Source organism: Embiotoca jacksoni, unplaced genomic scaffold (genome assembly GCF_022577435.1).
Source record: "Embiotoca jacksoni isolate LCO1_2020_lvr unplaced genomic scaffold, fEmbJac1.0.p SCAF_62, whole genome shotgun sequence".
In the NCBI taxonomy this organism is placed as follows: Eukaryota; Metazoa; Chordata; class Actinopteri; family Embiotocidae; genus Embiotoca; species Embiotoca jacksoni.
This window is the reverse complement of record NW_027185417.1, coordinates 906,886-924,321: the sequence shown is the minus strand read 5'-3', so window position 1 is coordinate 924,321 and position 17,436 is coordinate 906,886. Positions and strand designations below refer to the sequence as shown.

The 17,436-nt window shown below is 41.4% G+C and overlaps 1 protein-coding gene across 1 annotated transcript in view; it reads left to right on the top strand.

The window, feature by feature from the left end:
* The window catches only part of jade2 (jade family PHD finger 2), a 171,852-nt gene that overhangs the window by 86,711 nt on the left and 67,705 nt on the right, over positions 1–17,436 (top strand). The window contains 4 exon segments of the mRNA XM_069174872.1: positions 4,020–4,174; positions 8,139–8,350; positions 11,793–11,960; positions 14,873–14,989. Of these exon segments, the coding sequence (XP_069030973.1) occupies positions 4,020–4,174; positions 8,139–8,350; positions 11,793–11,960; positions 14,873–14,989 (652 nt within the window).

Sequence of the window (17,436 nt, the reverse complement as noted above, 5' to 3'; positions counted from 1 at the left end):
CTTCTCTTCTCTTCTCTTCTCTTCTCTGTTTTCGTTCTTTTTCCTTTTCACCTGTTGCTGAAAGCCAAACAAACACCATTCGAGTCATAAAACAAAATGATTAAAATAGATACAAGTGTTATGATAAAATCCAACATCACTTTGCTGATAACATCGCAGTATATTACACTGCTGACAGGTTATTACCGTCATGATGGACTGGGTGATCCGTTTTTGCCTGGTTATACTGAATATTTTTCTTTGTGTGAAAAAATTCTATAAAAAAAAAACAACAAAAAAAACAGCAGTCAGTTGATCCGATGAATCAATATTGGTGTGTACAGCTAAAACCCGATGAAGCTTATTTCTGTGTCAATGGTGTTATGACGTTACAAATACTCATCAGAACAAAAATTGTGTTACTCTGCAGGTGACATCATTCCCAACAAAAGTACCATCTACTCCTGCTTAAGTGATGTTTTCTAAAAACCGCAACAGCCTGCTGTAGTTGTGTGATGTCATTTTTAAAAGTAGGGAGCAGTGGAGAACGGGGGTGAGGACGGACTAACACACTTTTGGTTTTTGGGTCTTTTTTAATGGGATTTTGTTGTAAAGTACAACATCTATAGAATAACACCAGCCTCATCCTTTAATAATGCAGCAACACCACCCACTAATGTAATAAGACACTTGTTGCTTTTAAGGTTACATAACAGAAACAGCCAGCCCAGTGTTCCCATTATGAAACCTATTCTCCTTCTGTGTGTGTGTGTGTGTGTGTGTGTGTGTGTGTGTGTGTGTGTGTGTGTGTGTGTGTGTGTGTGTGTCTCTCTTTTCTCTCCTTTCTCCCTCGCCACTTCACTGACCCGGCCTGTTTCTCCGGTATCAGATATCAGCCTGATACCGGGCCAAAATAGGGTTCGATTTTCTGCCCTTTGTTCCTCCTAAATATATTTGAATTTTGGATTTATTTATGTTCCACATTTGCCGAATTGATCCTGTAGTTATCGTCCACATTAGGGGTGTGCCATATTACACCTTACTGTAATATCAGAATAATTTGTACTATTATGTATCATAATAGCAGCATAACGATATGATGACGTCGTGATGGCTGAAAGCAGCTATTTCTGAATCTCGCTCTGAGTTGCTGTTGTTTACAAACTAAAGACCCGAGAGGTCATTTTAAGTTTTTACTGAATATTTGGAAGCACATTGTTACATGTTATGCAGGCATGTAAGACCATAACAGTTTATTTGTTGCAACTGTATGTTGTTTACATTAATATTAAAATACTTATCAGTTTTTCGTTATATCATCAGGTAATATTGTTATCGCAGAGATGTCTTGTAATGTAATGTGATATTATTTTAGGGCTACATCGACCACTATGAGTCTGTATTGGCTGTTATCAGAGAGAAATTGATCAGTCAACGGATAAATGGTTTCGTTTGAAAATACTTTTGATCCCTGATGCACATATTAACAGGATGGTGACATTAATGGAAATACTGTTACTTGGGGCATCGGGGCAAAAGCAAATACAAACTAAAAAAAAGAAGAAACACCAACACTAACAGAGCTTTTTTTTCTTTTCTCTCTGATAGTCACTAAAACGCGAGTTACTAACTCATTATGTGTTTAAATATAATTTATAATCCATTTCTGTCGCTTCATAACTTTTATTGTGAAAGATTTCGAATTTTCATTTCATGTATAGCCGTGTTGGCAACGTGTGAAATATTGCTGTGGAGAGTCTGAATTGTACTGGCAGCTGTTGTGACGGTGATGACGGTAGGGGTGATGATAATGATGAGGACGATGATGGCAGTGCTGCTTGATGTGAGGGTGGCGGCAGTGACGGAGGAGGATGATGATGATGAGGATGATAATGATAGTTAAGCGGTATGATTATGATGCGTTGCAGACCGGAGATAAAGCGAGAACTAGAGGTTGTTTGTTGTTGTTGTTTGTTGCTTTGACGCACTTCACCTTTTCACACAAAGGTCTCGACTTCAGCAGGCGAGCGTGTGAATTATAGGAGTGTGTGTTACTTCGCAAAACACAGAGACGTTTTGGAGGAAGTCTGTGTGTGTGTGTGTGTGTGTGTGTGTGTGTGTGTGTGTTTATTCTCTAATCATTCGGGTGTGGTGTCTCCCTCCATGATGGCATGTGTGTGCGTTGTTTTGTGTATTTTCTCCGCGTATCTGTTAGCTCTCACAGTGTCCAGATTTAGGCCTGTGTGTGTGTGTGTGTGTGTGTGTGTGCGCTTGTTTGAGTCTTTATTGGTTCCCAGTGGGTTGAGCGGAGATCCTGACCCCATTTCCTGCTCTTGTTGACAGAGAGACATTTGGGCCCGAGGCTCCAGAGACCAGACACTGCCTGGAGGAGCTTCCTGTCACTGCTTCCTATAACCACTTGATTTATCATTGTTTCAGAGGCTGTTTTTTTTTTTGTTTTTTTTTCTCTCGTCAATCTCTGATTCAGTCATTGGTGGAGCATGAGGTCAAGATCTGTCTGTGAGGGAGAGCCCCAAATATGAAGAGGACTTCCACAATAATTCCTCTTGTCATAAGCGGAGGAGTGTGTCACATTAAAAATATCACCACAGACATGTTCAGGCAACTTTTTGAGGATGACGTTTCTCAAACCTGTTGACATTAAAGATTTTATAGTGACTAAAAACACTGGAAGAGAGAAAGAAGTGTGTATGGATAGAAGATTTTGGTGATTGTCTAGCCAGTATTATTCTGTGTGACAACCATACTTCAACATGTGACAGTGGGTTCATGTCAAGTGGGGTTAGAGTTCAGGTCATGCTGTGCGTGGTGCCGCTGGGTGAGAGGACTCCTGTCACGTCCGTCACATCTCAGCTGCTTCGTTTCACCTTCTGTCTCTTCTTCTTATTAATAAAAGAAATTAAAATTAATGAAATAAGTTTTTTTTTTTTTTCAACATTTGCATTTCAAGGTTCAAAGTCGACCTTTTGAGAATAAAATCAGACTGTGGCTTTATTGTGTACGCTTCTACCAAATGCCTTGAATGATAAACTAGTGAAGTTGTACCTCACAATCGGTTTCAGTAACACAAAAAATCTTTCTGTTTTAGCGCATTGTGTGCTGATAAGTATTTTGGACTGTGAAGCGCTCGCCTGTAACTTCTGGAGTGCTACGGTGAGATGGTCCATGTTTGCGTCTCCTCTGAAGGAGTATCCACACATTTTCGAAAAGGTGGCTGCATTCGTGAAAACTGAAAGAGCAGTTAATGGACAGATAACAGGGTATCAATGGTTACCCCTTGTTTCAGTCATCGAAATGAGTGTTTATAATGATCTAAATTACAGTTTGTTGCTGGACATGTGAAATCCTTTTACACCTTGTGGCGCATTTTTATTTTTCATAAACCCCCTGTAGCATCCCTCATTCCATCCCATACTTGTGCCCAATGGACGGGTTCTCTATCCGCAGCTGGAATATGTTTGATTTAGTAAAAGGTTGGAGCAGCTCACAAGCTGTCAAAGGTCCGTCAAGGTAACACGTGAGAAAGAAAGTCTGCCTCCTTGTTCCCTTTGTTTGACGGCCAATTGAGAATGTTACGTGACACTTTCTTGTTCAGTTTTTGGGTGGAACTGTGTGAAAGTGACACAAACCTGCTGTAAGAAGGCCCGGCGTGTTGAGTCATTCTTATTGAATACAGTTTTAATCCTCATGAGGAAAAGAAAATCCCTCAAGGTGCTTATTTAGTATCTAATAAAGGACAGAAGCTCAGACTTTCTATGATATTGGAAAACCAAACATATTTGACGTTGTGCCATATTGGGACAAGTGTTGACACAACCACAGCTCTCCATGTTGCCTAATTCTCCTTGAAGAGCTGGCATTACTACTCATTAACAAGGCCGAGCATTAGTCTGATTGACTTTCTGTTGTGAGTCTTTGTGTCAAACATGAAGCAACATTTTAAGGTGTTAAAAGAAGCTTTGATATCGCTTCCAGACCACATAACAACACGTCTGCGTGTTTCTGTGTTTTTGATGCAGGTTGCCGCCGGAGTCGACAGGTGGTCTCTTCATCGACGGGCAGGAGAGGGACGGAGACCCTCGGCCTCCAAAGACTCAGCTCTACAGCTGCTATGACCTGGATGACCTGGATGTTGCCTGGCTGCAGCTGGTCAACCAAGAGTTCAGACAGATGGGTGAGTGCTGAGTCACTCGTTGCATAATATGATGATAATAATCAGAAAACATTGACATAAAACAGAAAAATGTCACTTAACCCCTGTATATGTAGGGCTGTAGTTAATGTCCCCTCTTCTTGCTTTATATCAAAAAACATGCTTGGAAGTACTGAAAAACTACAGCAGATGTGTTTTGAATTGGCCTCTTGCTGCTTGTTGGCCTCTTTTGAAATAATTTACCCCCATATGTCATGAATGATGTTTTTTTCTTCAACCTTACGGTCTCATGTACGCTGTGTCAAATTCTTATTCCTGTATAGCTCCATATAAATACTATTTTACTTTTTTTTTTTTTTACAAATCATGAATCGTTTATTCCATAAATTGTCAGAAATCCAGTGGCAAGAGTCCAAGATTCTGCATGAATTTTTTTTCCTCTTCACATTACAGTTATATAAAGTATAATAACGTAGGGTTTTTATTTTTATTTTGGAGGCTTGAATCAGGTAATATTACACATTTTTGTTGAACAAATGACTTCTAAAATGATTCAATTATGCACATTTCTGATAATCAATCTTCTGTTGATGGTCCAATCGATTGATCAGTTGATTTAACACTATTTTACTGGGTTAAAACAAACCAACAGTGACAGAAACATGAATAATCAAGATATATTTTATTGTATAAATTTGGTTAAAACACCCCTTCATGATTAAAACTCAAAGTTTTTACGTTTGCAGAAGCAGCAGTTTGATTTTTATTTAAGAACTTCAGGGTTTGAGAATCACTTTAAGTTATATAATCTGTCGTGATTTATTATTACTGTCAGTTGATATTCAAGATTTCCCAGAGGAAAGAGATTGAGAGTTTTTTAAGCTAAAGACTGTTCCATTAATAAACAATCTTAAAATGTTCCTTTTATTTTTACAGGTATGTCTGTTTCTTTTTCCTTACTGCCCATTTATAGTCAGAAAACCTTTATTAGATATGTTCCATCAAACACAGACAGCTTAAAAACGTTTCTTTTTTTAAACTGAAAAAATGACTCCAAGATACATTTAAAACTAATGAAAAGCCTTAAAATTTGGCTTCTGACACCTGCAGATGCTGTGAATATATTATACCTCTGCTTCTTTTCTTTACTTTCTTTTCCCTTTCTTATGATTACCTCCTCTCCTCCTTTATCATCTCCTCCTTTCTCTGCAGTTTTATGTCTCTTTCTCTCTCCTCCGCTTTGCTACATTCTCCGTTTTGCCATGGTGACAACTGCCGACCCCGAGCATCTCTCCCATCTCCACCGTTTTATTCGATATCTGATCGGCTCCTCTTAGATAAAGCATAGTAATTGTGTTTATAAGTCCCCGCTGGGGTTTCAGGCCTTATTTCTGGGACACATTCTCCTTAAATCAAATACAGACACACACACACACAATCTGGCTTTTTCTGGGGCATCCGCGGTTTGTTTCTCATAACCTTCAACGCCAGACCAAACACGGTTGATTGGTTTTCCTGGGTGAGGCGCCGGACTCATGATGTGATGATTCAGCAGTTTCTACCGTGGTCCTTCACTTTCTTTACAGATATACTGTATAAGAGTGTGGATTCAGATTGTGTGCTTGGAGACCAAATGTTGACAGTGGGCACGCTACAATTTATTTTTTATTTAAAAAGTTTTTTTTTGTGTGTGTGTGAAATAAAGAGAGGATGTTCATTTTCTTTTCATATTATTCAGTTTGGAGGAAACTTTTTTTTTTTTTTTTTTTTTTTTTTTTTATAAAACTAGGCCAAAACACTGAAAACCATACAGTCTGTCAGTAGTAATGGAGAAAACAGTTGGTTTTAAAGATCAGGCTTGATTACATTATAATGCATTTAGCAGATTCCTTAAAAGCACATGAGGGCACAGAATACATGAGCGCTGTCAAAGTAAAAGCAGTAAAACAAATAGAAGAGTCCAAAAATGAATGCTGTTTACGTGTCTGTGTGTTTAGTGTGTGTGTGTGTGTGTGTGTGTGTGTGTGTGTGTGTGTGTGTGTGAGAAATGCTGTTTTACTTTCACACAAACACGTATACTTTACATACACGGTGATAAATGAATATACGCATGCAGCTGTCACATGCAAACACGCATAAGGAAGATAGATGTGCGACATATAAACTTAAAGTACGCACAAAGCACACAGCAGCCACGACACACAATATGTCCAAATAGCGATGTTGCCTCCGTCTCTGCGGTGTGTGCATCATTTCATGATTTAAATGTCACAGCAGGTTAATATCTAACTCTACTTCCTGTTTCTCAGCTGCTTTAAACGCATCTAAAAAAACAACAACAGTCACACCGGTTTTTTTTTCTTTTCTTTTTTAGCTGTGGAATCATGTCAAGATGTGTGTGTCAGGCAGAATTCAACCCCGGTGTAACGCAAACCTGACTTTTAAAAATAAAATGTCACATTTCCAAAACAGTGCACAAGTTTCGTAGCTGTTCAGGTTGCACATCGACCCTGTTGGCAATAAAATGCTCAAGTAAAGAGTAAATAAAGTTGTCGTTTATATATTTTTGGGTGGGGAGAGGTTGAACGACATAAATAATAGATGGAGGATGCACGGCTCCACTTAAAAAAACAAAACAACAACAACAACAACCTCCCAACTGAGTGCTGAACCCTTCACGCAAATCAATCAATAATCCTCAGCGCTGAAGTTTCTTTACTGCTGCATGACGGACTCTGACGAGACGGACCTCTTTAATCTCAGTGTGACAGGACATGTAAATTGATCAACTGTGTTTCATTTATTTGTGGTAAAAGGAGATCCTTTGAAATACTGGTTGGAAAAAAAAATCATCACTTTACCGTAAATGTTTCGTATAACTTTTAAAATCCAGATCGAGGGATTGTGGTTGACCGGACGATTTACTCGACTCTGCAGAGTGTAATTGGATTTGTGTGAGCATGGTGTTCATTTGCAGCCAGAGTTCAGGATCTGCTGCATATTACAGTCGTGTAGTCGCATCATCTCAATGCTTCTGTTTCTGTTTTGAACAGATAATCATCTGATAGTCATAAAAAAAAAAAAAAAAGAACTTTCTATTTTCCGTACTGAATTTAATGCCTTACCGTTACCCATTCTGTATAATCTTCGTAATCTCAATGTAGGTAATGAGATAATAATATTGCATATCTGTTTGCCATCGTGGTGGAAACCAGACTGTTTGCTTTCCTGGTATCTCAAATCCTATATTTTTTATGAGCGAGAGAGCTTGCATTAGCCAGTTAAATCAGTTTTCATCAACTATTAACCAGCCTTAGAGCAAGGCATTACTTTGAGATGCAAATGGGGCAGGAATACTAACGCGAACGTCGACACACATTGGCACGGTGAACTCCGCTGTGGGCCGCAAGGGCTCAGGGGCAAATTGTGTCATTTTGAGCTCTGTTCGTGTAGCATGTGTAGCTTTTCTCTCCCGACTCCGGTACGAAACAAGCCAACGGTAAACTCCACGTACTCGCACAGCTAATTTTAAACACATTTCGCCCCAAAGAAAGCACGGTGACCTTGTGAGATAAACATGCGAAAAGGAAAGCTGAGGCGATTTCCAATTAAAGTGTGAGACAAAGTGTTTTGGCCCAAAATAACTTGAAATTGGTAAATCAGCTCGCTCATTTTGACTTTGAGCAGTTTCCCATTACTGTTATCCTTGTTGATAACAAGGACTAAAAGAAACCTCGTGAGTGTTGACCCTGTAACTCTGCTCTCAAGTTTTAGTTGCTTTGTGAAGGTTTACTCAAATATTTATCCCTCCTCCCACCGGTCATGTCTCAAGCCTTGCTTTCTTCACTTTTAATTTACAAGTGGATCTACTTTTAAGATGTTTATTTTTGAAAGATTAATAAAAAAAAATTAAAAAAAATACTCCATGAACAAAAACGGGTCCATTTTTTTTTTTTTTTTAATTTTCTGTTTTTGTAACCGCCAGCCTTACCAGAGCTGGACGAACTGACGATGGAGTGCGTTCTGGTCGAGCTGGAGAGTGTGTGTGAGGAGAAGATGCAGCAGGCCATCGAGACGGAGGAAGGTCTGGGCATCGAGTACGACGAGGACGTGGTGTGCGACGTCTGCCGCTCGCCGGAGGGAGAGGACGGCAACGAGATGGTCTTCTGTGACAAGTGCAATGTCTGCGTCCATCAGGTCAGGAAGTGCGGGATCGAATGTTTGTCCCTTTGTCGAAGCACACGGTATGTTTGAGTGCTGCTTGTTTTTGCAGAATAAGAGGGAGGCAAAAATGCTGAAAACACAAATGTAAATTCAAAAAAAAAAACGAGGTCATTCAAAGTCGAGGTTCAGCTGTACCCTTCAGAGTGACTGAATATATCATCGGCTATGAAAGTACACGTACTGTAGCAATTTCACTGGCGGCGCCCGCGGCAGCCTGAAGCTGAGGAACTCTGCTGTGTTTGTTACACAGCGACGCAGTGTTAATTATTGTGTCGGCCCCGTTGGCACTAACGCACCTCCGGTGTCATCAGACTGCCCCTGATTACATGCTGTTATGACACGGAGAGGAAATCGTTCCCTCCCAACGGCAGAGCAAATCTCATTTTGGTCTGGCACATAAAATTTTTACTAATAATGTGGAAACCAACCCTCCTCAGTGCCTGCAACACCTGGGGCCAAATCTGTCCCGTTGTTTTGTGTCATGCCCAAGTTAACAATCGAGAATTGGCTGTCAGGTCTTCTCTCACTGTTCGGTTTGTCTTCATTTCCTCTGCATCTGACGGGATTATCCAAAATAACCCAAATTTGGTTATGTTCCCTTCAACGCGCAGTCGTCTTCTGCTGCGACCATCATTATCGGTCCTTTGCGTGCGTGTTCTTGTGCACGCGTTGGTAAAAAAAAAAAAACGAGGCAAAAATTATTTTAGGACAAATTCATCACAACATTACTCTTTAGTAGGGATGTGCATTTCAAGCAAAAATACTGTTCGATATTCGCGGGGAACTGTTTGACTGTTGTTTTTAGACCACCAGTCCCCGGCCGAGACATGTGAACACACAAGGAAAAACATTTGTATTGTATTTTGTTTAGGCTTTGCCCTTCTAAGAGCTGTCGTTATTGGGTTTGTCCCTCGCGCAGACACACATTCACGCCATAACTTTGGGTCCAACAAATGCCATCAAACTTCAACAACCCTTGGCTATGACAAAGCTGATAAAAGCCTGTCTTTAGCTTCACCTTTGAGAGGAATGCCGTTGTTTTGATGTCCAACATCCAACTTCTTCTGTTGGCAAAGGTGTTGATCAATGAAATCAACGAAAGGGCCGTCGGCTCGCTGCTTTGCTCCTAAATCGCGATGCGCAGCTGTGGCAGACTGATGATCTGCTAGCTTCACTCTGGCAGAGTTTTCACGGCACCTGCATTTTTTTGGTTTTATTTTTGAGGGAATTCCACACAGAACTTTCTGAACGATGTAGTTTGCACGTTTCTGCTGTTTGTAACGAAGCATTTAATCTCACGGACGCCAAACACGTTTTATCGGCGCCAAATAATATGGTTTGCAAACAGCTTTTAGGTGCACTACCGCCACTTAGTGGTTGTCGTAACACATTACTACGAGGTGCCGGTAAAATTAAGGGAAATAACACTGGACTATAGTCGCATAAACTGTTCAATTTTTGAACGACTATTTGAAAGTTTAAAAATCCCGAGCCGTCCCTAGTCTGTAATACTACGAGTAGTTCAGTGTTTAAGGGGTTTCTTCAGTGCCTTTTTTCCGTTTTTCTTGGGTTGAAAAAAGGTACGTGCCGAACACAGAGGTGTCGTGGAAACAAAATGTAACAAGCAGTGAAAGAAATGATTGCTCCCAGGAGGATTAAGTCATATTAATGCTTTTAAGCGGTAAGCACATTCAGCGCTGTGTTGCTTCCCTAGTAAGGTGGTCTCCCTAACCTTCAGGAGAAAAACAGCCTCTGCTTACTGAGGTGTTTGGTTTGATCAATAAAGTCCTTTGATCAATAAAGTGCTTTAATTGCTTTTAATGAAGACAGAGTCTTTGATGTCTCATTTTGTTTCCTCCTGTGCTCCTGTCACTCCGACACCGACCTGTCAGGGTGAAGTTGTTGGGTTTTTGTCTCTGTCGTTTTATTTCTTCAAAAGTGATTGTGTGTTCAAGCTTTTCAGCCTGATAAAATGCGATGCATCCTTCCCTCGTCACGCTCAGGGGTTTTGGGCATTTAAATGTCATTTGGGCCCAAACTAAAGAGGTGATCTTTTTTTACCATGACTTGACTCATTAGATATTCGATTTTAAAGATCTGGTAGTAAAAATTGCAGAAAAAGAGGCATTAAGAGTGACGCGCTGCCACAGTACCGGCCCTTTCAAGCAGTTGAGGCGTAAATTGTGTCAGAACATGCGAATCCTTCTGTGTTTCTGACCCGGGGGACTGGATCTTATCAGATAGAAGTAAGTGTGCATGCCATTATGCTGGCATGAAAAACTTCCATGCTCCCTCCGTGTGCCAGCGGAAGGGGAAGTAGGTGGAGCTCTGATGTTACAATAACCTGCTGTGCTTTTCAAAACAACACCAAGTGGCATTTAAAAAATGTGTTGCTTCCTTGCAGTGAGCTGATGTAATTCAGACCTAAGCAGCGTTTTTGGGTGGTTCAATAACATGGTGACTAAGAGGAGTGTTTTCATGTGCCTGGGAGATGAGGCAAAAGGGAACAAGGAGGAACGTATTCGTCATCTGTCCCTTTGAACTTTGTAAATTTACTAATTAGTAAATATTACGCAGGCTGTAATTTACGTTATTTAAGTTTTTTTGGGGTTTAGAAGTGCAGCAGCCACTGAATCCATGCTGTTTCCAGACACGAAAATGAATGGGATTCTGAGACGATGTGGTGGCCTTGTGGTGGAGCTGGTAAAAATTACGCCTGGATTCAAATCCAGCCTGTTGTAAATCATCCTTCTTTCTGTCCTCCAGTCTCTGTCCTCTGTTACTACTTTCTGCAACTAGTTTAAAAACATTGAGAAACAAAACAGATGCGCGCTATCTCACAGATGCAAGCAATTTAAAATTTCCAAAAAGTATGCAAAATTCTGGAAGATTTTATTTGTTTTACTCTTTGAATTACGAGATGATTGTAGCAACTTTTTACGTGCATTTGGCAGAAATTTTGCGTGCATTGCTGGAATCATACTTGTATGCCAGATTCTTTTTTCAATTTTGTTTCAGGCAGCTCAGTACTTGTTGTGTAAAGCCAGATTTTGGTCAAAGTTGAATAGTAGCCAGCACAGACCGTTTTCATGCTTGTGGAAAAGTTGATTTGCTTGTGATGACTGATAGATGACCAAATTCATGTTTACTGTGTGTTTTTATTTATTTATTTATTTATTTTTTTGATAGCGTTGCTTATAAATGCGAGAGAATCTGACTTTGGGACATCATTTTGTAATACTATAGACAGTTTTTTTTTTTAGCAACAACAAAAAACGTAAAGTGGAATGTTAAACATTGTGTATCTGAAGTGAGATTTTCCAGCACCTGCAAGTCAATTTTCACATCGGCGGCCCGGAGAGGAGGAAAATGGTCAAAGTGTCTCTCTCTCTCTCTGTGTGTGTCTTCCCCGCAGGCGTGTTACGGCATCCTGAAGGTACCGCAGGGGAACTGGCTGTGTCGGACCTGCGCTCTGGGGGTCCAGCCAAAATGTCTGCTCTGCCCCAAGAGAGGGGGGGCCCTCAAGCCCACCCGCAGTGGAACTAAGTGGGTCCACGTCAGCTGTGCCTTATGGATACCTGAGGTGAGACTGAGACGACCGAGAGGACCGTGTTACATGTTACAATCTTAGTCACGCGCGCGAACGTGTACCCCTGCGTCTCCCTTTACCGGCGCGTGTTGAGTATTTCTACAAAGTTGTTTTTTTGTGTCGTTTACATTTTGTACGCGTGCATACGGATTTTGTTCTTTTGAGAATTGCTGCAAAGATCCGTCAGTCTGCAGTGACCAGTGGAATCAACACTTAAACATTAAGAGGCAAAAATACAGTAAGGACAGAGGCAGATGTTCTTCGCATGTAAACAAAACTACAAATAAACTGATTCCTGCATGTAATGAATTAATGGTATTAGGATGATTTAAACAACATTTTCCTTAATGCGAGAATCTTTTAATCGGTAATTACCACATCGAATTCTTGGCGTCAATTTGAGAATTTGAAGTTTCAGAGCTGAATCTGACATGTACTTTGACCCCAATTTAATATAGAGTAGGGACTGTTAAGATATTGCTTTACAGTCAGTCGGGGGAGGAGGGATGATTACCGCGACCTATAACTCTTTCAGTGTTCATAGCTGAATCGGAAACATCACATGAACTCGTTACACGGCCTGAACTTCGACAAACATTCGCACCTGTCACTTGTTTCCATCAGAGTTTTCCTTGTTTACAGTAAATGCTTAAAATAACTACTTCACGCAGCTCTTTCAGTCGAGACCTGCCGCTTTAGAGTCTACAGATAATATAAAATGATTCACGAGGAGCCTGTTTGTCAAGTGTGCAGCCGAGCAGCCGCTCATCTTTGGCTTGATGCGTCTTGATGATATCTTTTGGAAACGTCGTCTGAAAGCTCGAAAGGGAGCTGCTCATTTCAGGAGGTTCAGGGACCCGCTTCACGCTTTTGCACACCTTAAAGCGTTAAGACAGTCAGTCATGTGTCTTCGGTCTATTCAGCAACACACTCCAGCAGCACATTTCTCAATAATAGAGTGGCTTTTGGCACCTCAAACCTTTTACTTCTAATTGCCTTCTGTCACCCTTGATTGGGCTAATTGTTTTCGTTGCTCCGTTCACTTTTGTTTTCTCTTCCCACCATGGAGGGAAAAAACAAAAAAAGATCATTTGCATGTCTGTGCTGTACGTTTGTGCACGTGTCCTTGCATAGACTCAGTTGTGCGAGCTAAAGAGGTGTTAATAGCAGACCTATGTGCGTATTAACACACAAACATAATCTAGCACACACATCACAGCAGCAGCTAGTAGATTCTTGCTGAATATGATAGTAGTGGAAAAGCCTGGGGTGGGGTGTGTGTGTGTGTGTGTGTGTGTGTGTGTGTGTGTGTGTGTGTGCGTGAACACACTACCCAGCCTTCAAACGATACAGCCCCCCTGCAGTGATGTGTGTGTAGCTGCTTTTTGCCCTCTGCCTTCAACCCCAAGAGAGGTCTCTCTTTAAACGGCTTTTCACCACACACACGCACACACGCACGCACACGCGTGTAGCACAGGCACACCACACACTCTCAAAGACATAGCGCCCCTCTTTTAAGATGCCTTTTCATTTAACACTGGGATTTCCACCCATCTCCAAATGAAGTGACTTCCAATTTTGTCCATTTTTCATCAGCCGCCGTTGAGAAGTGGAGGAACTCTAAATGAGCGTGCTAAAGGCCTGCACATGCTCTGACACACGCGCGCGCGCACACACACACACACACACATATATGCACACACACACTTTATCTTTCAGTATGTTGAGAATTTATAAACCCTGAGGAGAAGATGGAGTATTTATTTGTGTGTGTGTGTGTGTGCGTGTGTGTGTGTGTGTGTGTGTGAGAGCCGGTGTGTGCTTCATGTGTGAGAATCGCGGTTGAGAACAATATAATCGATTAAACGCAGCATTCAAAAAGTGGAAATCCTTTTTGCGATCGATCGGTTTGTACATCAGCTGCGAGCATAGACAGCGACGGCTGCGGCATCGTTGTCTGGATCGCGCTCTCTATTGTCATTCTCAATGGAGTGAAAATTGACCCCTACTCCAGTTGAGTGTGTTGCACAAAAGACATCAATAATAACAGAAAGAGCAGAGGCCGCGGGCTCGTTCTGCGGATGAGCAGATGAGAGGAGAAAAGGGGAAAAATCAGACAGAAGGACGAGCGAGAGGGAGAGGGGGCGTGACCTGCGGAAATCCGCCGTCCGCTTGTTAATGCAGGCGTGAAGGACAAGGAAGACAGCATCATGCCTCAAATATGAGAAGACGTGAATGTGAAAGAAGTGGAATGCTTTTTTTTTTTTTTTTTTTTTTTGGAGAGGAAAAGGCCGTGGAGGAAGGAAGGAAGGAATGGCACTTCTGGTGATGAGTGCTCTCCACTCTGTTCTGCATGGGTAGTTGGCACAAGTCAATGACTTTTTGGTTGTATTCGGTGCAGGAAGGTCCGGGGGCCAAAGCTGCTCTGAATGGACCGCTCAGAGAGAGTGAGTCACGCTGGGGCTTCACAATAGCGTTTTTCCAAGGAGCACATGTGTCCCCGCTCCCGTCCAAGGACATTTTTAAATCTGGGATCTTGGCTTTGAAATTTGGAAGACACTGAAGCAGTCATCATTTCAAGCTACAATAAGTTGATTATGATCATTTATTGGATGGTTTAATGGAAATTTTGACCATTTAATGGAATTCACTGACATTTTATAGATGTATTCATAAACAAACAGATGGACAGTGAACAAACTGAACAACTAGGCATCACAACTGCCAATTTGACTTTGACTGTTCGGTCTAAAAAGTATTGAAAGTGCCCCTCTGAGGTTTTTCAAAGAGTCCAAAACCTAAAGTAATTAGGCTTATAAAATAGAGAAAAGCAGCAAAGTCGTGCATTTAAGAGGCACTTTTGATCAAATGTATGTAATTCCTTATCTGTTTTGTTTTCCCTGTAGGTGAGTATAGGCTGTCCAGAGAAGATGGAGCCCATTACCAAGGTGTCCCACATCCCCGCCAGCCGCTGGGCTCTCTCCTGCAGCCTGTGTCGAGAACACACAGGAACCTGCATACAGGTACGTTGAAGAAGTGCTTATCACTACGTGCCCCATATCTTTTATTTTGAAGTGACCTCAATGTCTTGAAAACATGAGCAGTAGTTCAACCTCTGCGAGTTCTGCACATTTTCCGTTTTCGCTTCTTTACTGATGAATGAAAACCTGAGAGGATGCTTCCTGATTGTTTTCTTTTTTAATTCAAGTTTGTTTTAAATTATTTGTCTATATCTTGCTTTTTATCATCTCGCTGTTTCTTTTTTATGCTTTTCTGGATTGGTGAAAACTTTAACCAAAGCATGCTAACCATGCCCTATAATCTTAAATCAACCGCTGCCATCTACTATTTGGTGCCCTCTTCATTTCATTTCTTTTTCCTGCGTCTTCTTACTGTTCCGCTCTTCATACGACCTGCAAGCATATTGTACATCAGCTGGATGTGGTGTGAAAATTGGTGAAATCCAACGTGTGAAATTCAATATACAGCTTCGGAGTGGCAACAAGATTCAAACCCACCGATCCTTACATATGGAAATAAAATCTTGCAGGTCCACCCACATTAAATAGTCCACCCATATAAAAAAACGGCAAAGTACTTGCAAAATTGTAAAAAAATGTAAAGTCACAGGCACAAAATGTCTCAACAACACAGATCACCGTAGTTGTTAGTCTTCCGACGGCCCGTGTGGATCCGTCCCAAACCCGCCTTCCTTTAACATACTGCTGAGTAGGCAAACAAAAACCCTGCTGACACGCACGCACTAACCCACTTTACAGCTATTAGCCTGTGCACTATTTAGCGGCAACGGTGCCCTTAAGGAGAACTGCATTCCTGAAGCTGCACCTGTGTAGGGATACTTACGCTGCACACAAATGCGTGCCGGGTGTATACGGGTGGTTGCGCGCGCGCTTGTTTGTGCAGCGCTGAGGGAGAGGAGATGCTGTAGATTAACCGCCAGCCAGAATGGCCCCGCAGGGGGAAGAGTCTCACTCTGCTGTTTCCATAGCTGGAGGCAGGCGGCTGTACAAACAGCCTCACTGATCACCTCGCACAGAAGGTAGAGATGCTTCGCTACACGGCAGCGCGAGCAGCGGGAGCTCTTTGTAGGCCGGGCTGAGCCGGGAAAAGTGTGAAATAGCAAATTCATTTTCTGTCGTGAAAAGTTTCAGCACAGAGGGGGGAGGGGACGGGGTGGGGTGGGGATAACAATTATATTCTCGGCGTTGTTTTTAAACCGGTTTTAGTCGTGTGCTGGCATTTTTTCATAAAATCGTACTCGCTCGTTGGAGATCAAATATAAAATGCGTTATGTCTGTTTGTGTGCGTTTTTAATGTGCAGCAGGTACGATAGTTCACACCTTCAAAGTTCCTTCCCTTCCACTTTGTTGTACGATACTTCAAGCGATTTGTCTAATGACACCTTGCCGTGTCTCTTCTCATGTGCAGCTAATGACGATCGAGAGTCCCTGAACAAAATATTAGTCTATAATAACCCCCTGCATTAATTGGCGAGTTCTCTGGGAGGCTCTTAATTAGGGTGTTACTGGAGGAAGGTAGGGTGGAAAGGTCAGCCGGTTCAGCTCCTACTGTATCTGTTAAAAAGCTGAAAAAGAGTCCGTCTGTACGCAAAGCGGTGATACTTTCAGCTAATTAAGAAAGAACTTCTGCTTCATGGTTAGTGAGTCTTCAGGACAGGTTTTTGTAAGTCAGGGCAGCCCTGTAGTTTTTCAATACCTGCAGTTAAGCTATAGGTACATCGGTTGAATGTTAAATAGTTGATAACACCCAAAAAAAAAGCCCTTCTCATGTCAAGTGTCTAGTGGGTCATTTCTTAGACTACAAAACTCGTGCTGCGCTGCTTATGCAGTTCAAACATACTTAACATCGTTGTAACGGTCGAGCGGCGACCTCAGAGTTTTCCATGATACTTGATATGTTCTGCTAAGTTTAGGACAAGACATCATATTCATATGTAGAGAATTGTAAGGCAAGGAAGCATGTCTTCTCGAATATTTCATAAAGTATGAACATAATATAGCCTCAATGAAGAGATGCAATAAGATGAAAATGTCTCTGAAGATGAAAAACTCTGATGCTACACACAGTGGAATTAAATGATATCAACTACAATAAAGTGGCTTTACAGTATTTGATATCGGGGCAAACCTCAGGGATAAGATTCAGATATTTTGTTTGAGAAATAAAATAAAGCAGTTAAAATCGTTCAAATTTCTTAATAGGTGGTGTGAAGCAATGGTCTCAGGTGTTGAGATACATGTTAATTCTGTTTGGACAAGGGTACTAATGCTCAATGAACTAACTAATGGAAGTTGGCAGTGTCGTTATGGTGAAAAGCTTAAAGATATTATCTGTTTAAATGTTTCACAGAACATTTGATAAAAAAAAGCAAATAGGTGTAAAAGTTTGTATGTTTTGTCCGTCCAGAGTTCCCAAATTGATTATGATC